Raw genomic sequence first — 4,096 nt, 5'->3', positions numbered from 1 at the left:
TTCTTTTAAGTTTTGAAAACTGTAACTTTTACCTTAAAATATTATTGATTTTATATTTTGAACTATATTTTATATGATTTTTTTTTTTTTTTAATTTGTTACTCTACAATTCCTAACTTCGCAGTTAAGCGATACTTGCTACTTTCACAAAATTAAGTTAGAAGTTATATCTAAGAGATGCTTTAGCTTTTGATCTAATTGCTTACTTGTTTGGTTATGTTCTGTGACAAATCTTCAGAATTATTTTCGTAATTTTCACTAAAATCCGTGATGAGAGAAATAGTATATGGTGTCCAAAACTTAAAATAATAAGCAGTTCCATTATTAAATTGGAAATGAAAGGCTGTACATTTATACTTATAAATAAGACTTAGTGTTGTAGTGGAATGACCCTTTGCCACATTCCAGTTCACATTGAATAAATATTGATATATAATAATAATAATAAAAAATTGCCTAGATAACTTAACTACCATCTCTTTCTTTTGGACTTTTCTACTCCCCTTCTCCTTTATTTATTTATTTGTCTTTCACTTTTATGTGATTGCCAACTAACTAGTTGCAAAGGGAGATCATGGAAAATCTCTGCAATCCTAAAAGAGAATATGGAGAAAAAGAACAATCCAACCGGCCATCGAGAAAATCGCGAATATGTGAACCCAAAATAATACCGCCGCCGCGTCCCTTCCACAACCTCTCAAACTTGCCACCGCACCTAAAAAAAAACTTATTCGAAAATTAGTTATTAATTGGAAAAATTACATAAAATAAGTTGAAACTGATTGATTAGCAAAATAATAAAATCATTAAAAATTTAACGTTGCAAATATGAAACTTGGTATTTGCACATTTTTTTTATTATATATTTTGACCAATTCAGACAAACTTTAGCTATTTCGCAAATACATTGATGTCAATTGGTTATTTAGCTATAACGCAATATTTTTTTTTTCCCTTTTTCTTACCGGCTAGGATTGACGTGGGCATGGAGTGTTGAAGAAGAAGAACAAAGCGAAACATCTTGTCTCCGGCGGGAAGGAATCCGAGCTTGTCGGCTAACATCACGATCCCTATTCCAGCTGGCGGAACCAAAACCAATCTAGCGAAAACTATCGCCGCAGTTGTTCGTACTCCCAATTTCGAGCTTCCCGGACCTTGAAAAAAGTAAAAAAAAAAAAAAAAAAAAAAAAAAAAAAATTAGACTGATTGGAGACATTCATTGGTTTTTTTATTTTTATTTTTTATATTTAGGACTCGGGACAAAAAAAAAATCATGGAAGTTACCATCGACGAGGTTGCCACCTAAAGCCAGAAGAATGCAAGGGATCATCGCCTCCCTGATAATAACAGATAACAGATTGTGAAGTGTTGATAAGAAAGAAGAGACTACTTTAGAGTCTTATTTCGCATCGAGATCCGAACAAACGTACCCTAGAATAATGCAGCTGTCTGTGAAGAAGAATAGCGGAGCATCGTCTGTAAATATCAATCCCTTCAGAATCGGTACCGCTCCAATAGCCATGGCAATAATCTGCAAACGTTGTTAGACGAGAGTTCAGGCAAAACCGAGAATGGTATTTTTGTAAAAACAAAGGAATTACAGTGTGATAAAATGAAATAGAGAAGCAGATTTGTCTTACAGAAGCAATGATTGCAGGTTGAAGGATCTGCTTGAGCTTCAACTTCTCATATAAAAATGTCATGATTTTTCCTAGCTGCAAAAAAAAAAAAAATGTAATCACAAATTATTATAACCATGTGCCAGAAAAGAAGAAAAAATTGGTAAAACAAAGATATTTCTAACATAATTAATGCCAGCCAAACCAGTCATACATACAATAATTACATTGTTTAGTATGATTAATAAAACCAACAGAGAGCATAATCCAAACATTTAAAACACTAACCCATGATTTTCCCGAGACATGTGAGGTCTCTTCTTCAGCCTCGTTGTGAGTGAGCAACGGAACTTGTTCGGGATTTCCCTCTTTCAAAGGGTACTTGATCGGAAGACAGTTCTCTTCCATGTCAAACGTACCTTCGGGGGGCGGTGCAAGCATTTGGAACACGTACGTGTATAGTATGATCGCACCGACCTAAAAAAAAAGAAAAAGAAAAAGAATAATCGAAAAAATCAGCTCAAAAATAATTTTCCAGGGCTCGAAAAAGATGCCATAAACTCTCGCACTCACCCACTGGCCAAATGAGATGTACGCCGTCCCGTTTATGCTACACGTATCGCCAAAAGGGTTGTTTTTGTCTCTGCACAAAGCGGCGATCAATACCAGAGGCACGTTTCCGATGTTCCCTGAAAAAGAAGATATAGCATTGATATCTATGAACTGTGTGTGAAGAACAGGAATGCGGTCATTGATATGTCTTTTACCGATTCCGATCTCGACGATGGTGAACTTGAAGAACGGGTACGGAGGACGAACAATGGTTGCCACGATGTAGCCTATGAGCGAGCCTGATAACGAACCCAACACAACGTTCATGGGAATAAACCACCTGGAACATGTCCAAAAAAAAAAAACCCACATCAGAGCCAAATTTCAAGCTCAACACACGCGAAATTAGGCAAAATAATTTAATTTCATGGGGAATTTTTTTTTTCTCACCACTCCTTCATTTTCTCGAGCGTCACTGCCTGCCCGAGCTGAGAAAATATCAAGCACGGAAGCAGAAGCGAAAACACGAGCTGCAAAAAATAAAAAGAACTCAAAATCAGCTAGCTTTCGAACTAACAAGGTTTATAATTATAACATCGTATCATAATACTTAATAGAGTATTTATAGCCCAATAAGTTCAAACAGATATCTGATCCAATTATTTTGGAGTCGGTACAAGATGACAAGTTGTCATCTTAGAGCATGGAAGTAACTCTAGATTGAAAAGAGAGTGTTTTGCTTAATCACATTAAAATTGTGTTTTATTGCAATAAGATCATGGATCATAAATCTTACCCCATTTAAGAGCTTCCTTCCATTGGCAGGTAATATGTTGACGTACTTGGAAGCCATGAGAAACCCCAAGAAGCAACATGTGAACACTTTCGCGATCGGCAAAACCGCGATCCTGATCGATTCAATCAGCGATTCGCCGCTCGACGAGGCCGATAAAAGCCTCCCTAAGCTCATCTTTCAGTCCAGATTCACCACTCTAAGCAATTCAATCCAAGAAAAATAAATTATTAAATAATTCAAAATTATCAACAACCCAGGGGAAAAATTCCCTTTCGTTGACATATCCACAATAATGTTCTAGTTGAGACAAATTATTTTATTTTATTATATTAGCCCAAGAATCAATCGAACTAGCCATATGACAATCTTCAACAGATTCTTAAAAACCGCAAAACAATCACCGTTGGGGGTAAAACAGTGATATTTACTTCGAATCTCAATGCCGACCAAAACAGAGCTATAAACGGAATTTCATAACCACAGACAAAAAAAACTGTATGCTCAGAATCAACGAACACGGAAAAGCAAGTAAGCGAATTACCCTTTGAATAACAGAACGAAACGTACCGAGAGAATTCGAAGAGGAAGATAATTCGTAATTCCAGTCGGAATTATAACTTGAGAGTTATCAGAGTCCTAGTTCTGATCATAACACATTCACAGAATTGTTTTGAAACAAACAAGTAAATAAATCACAAGCGGTGGTACTTCTCTCGGTAAAAACTTGACAATAATCGTATATGGCTTTTGAGCTTTTGTTCATATACTTACATGTGTATATATATATTATATATATAATATATATATGAATAATGAACTCCTACTTTCTCTTCCGTTACTTTCGTCGGTTATTAGTCACTCTACCATTCAATATCTGTTATTCTCTTTCCTAAGAAAAAAAATATCTGTTATTCTCTCTCTTGCTCCCCTCTCTTATTTATTTTATTTAAAGAAATACGTGATTACATAAGTGACCCGGTGCTTGTGATACAATTACGGATTTACCACGGCTCGGTTATTTTCCGTACCAACGAAACTTCCGTTTTTACTTTTACGTTGTCAGACAGCCACGTGTTGCTCTTCAGTTTTATTCATTTTTTTAGTTTTTTTTTTACTCGATTTACTTGTG

At 35.4% G+C, this 4,096-nt stretch overlaps 1 protein-coding gene across 2 annotated transcripts; it reads right to left on the bottom strand.

Moving 5' to 3' along the window:
• Positions 1-300: 300 nt before the first annotated feature.
• On the bottom strand, positions 301-3,890 carry LOC149405206 (Auxin efflux carrier family protein). Of its 2 annotated transcripts, none has more exons than XM_089606945.1 (11): positions 3,509-3,890; positions 2,968-3,163; positions 2,622-2,701; positions 2,387-2,511; positions 2,193-2,308; positions 1,908-2,096; positions 1,641-1,715; positions 1,431-1,531; positions 1,285-1,337; positions 966-1,154; positions 301-715 (listed from the first exon to the last, which is right to left on the bottom strand). In XM_089606945.1, the coding sequence occupies exons 2-11, from the start codon at positions 3,139-3,141 to the stop codon at positions 594-596; spliced, it is 1,224 nt and encodes a 407-aa protein (XP_089463071.1). In that variant the 5' UTR covers positions 3,142-3,163; positions 3,509-3,890; the 3' UTR covers positions 301-593. The 2 variants fall into 2 exon arrangements, with proteins under 2 accessions (XP_089463071.1, XP_089463070.1); XM_089606944.1 differs by having other exon boundaries at positions 3,535-3,890.
• Between the last annotated feature and the right edge of the window lie 206 nt (positions 3,891-4,096).

Source organism: Urtica dioica, chromosome 2, assembly GCF_054948205.1.
Source record: "Urtica dioica subsp. dioica isolate 48M chromosome 2, U.dioica_male_clone48M_v1_H2, whole genome shotgun sequence".
In the NCBI taxonomy this organism is placed as follows: Eukaryota; Viridiplantae; Streptophyta; class Magnoliopsida; order Rosales; family Urticaceae; genus Urtica; species Urtica dioica.
The sequence above is the reverse complement of the archived record's forward strand: the minus strand, read 5'-3'. Positions and strand labels throughout refer to the sequence as shown.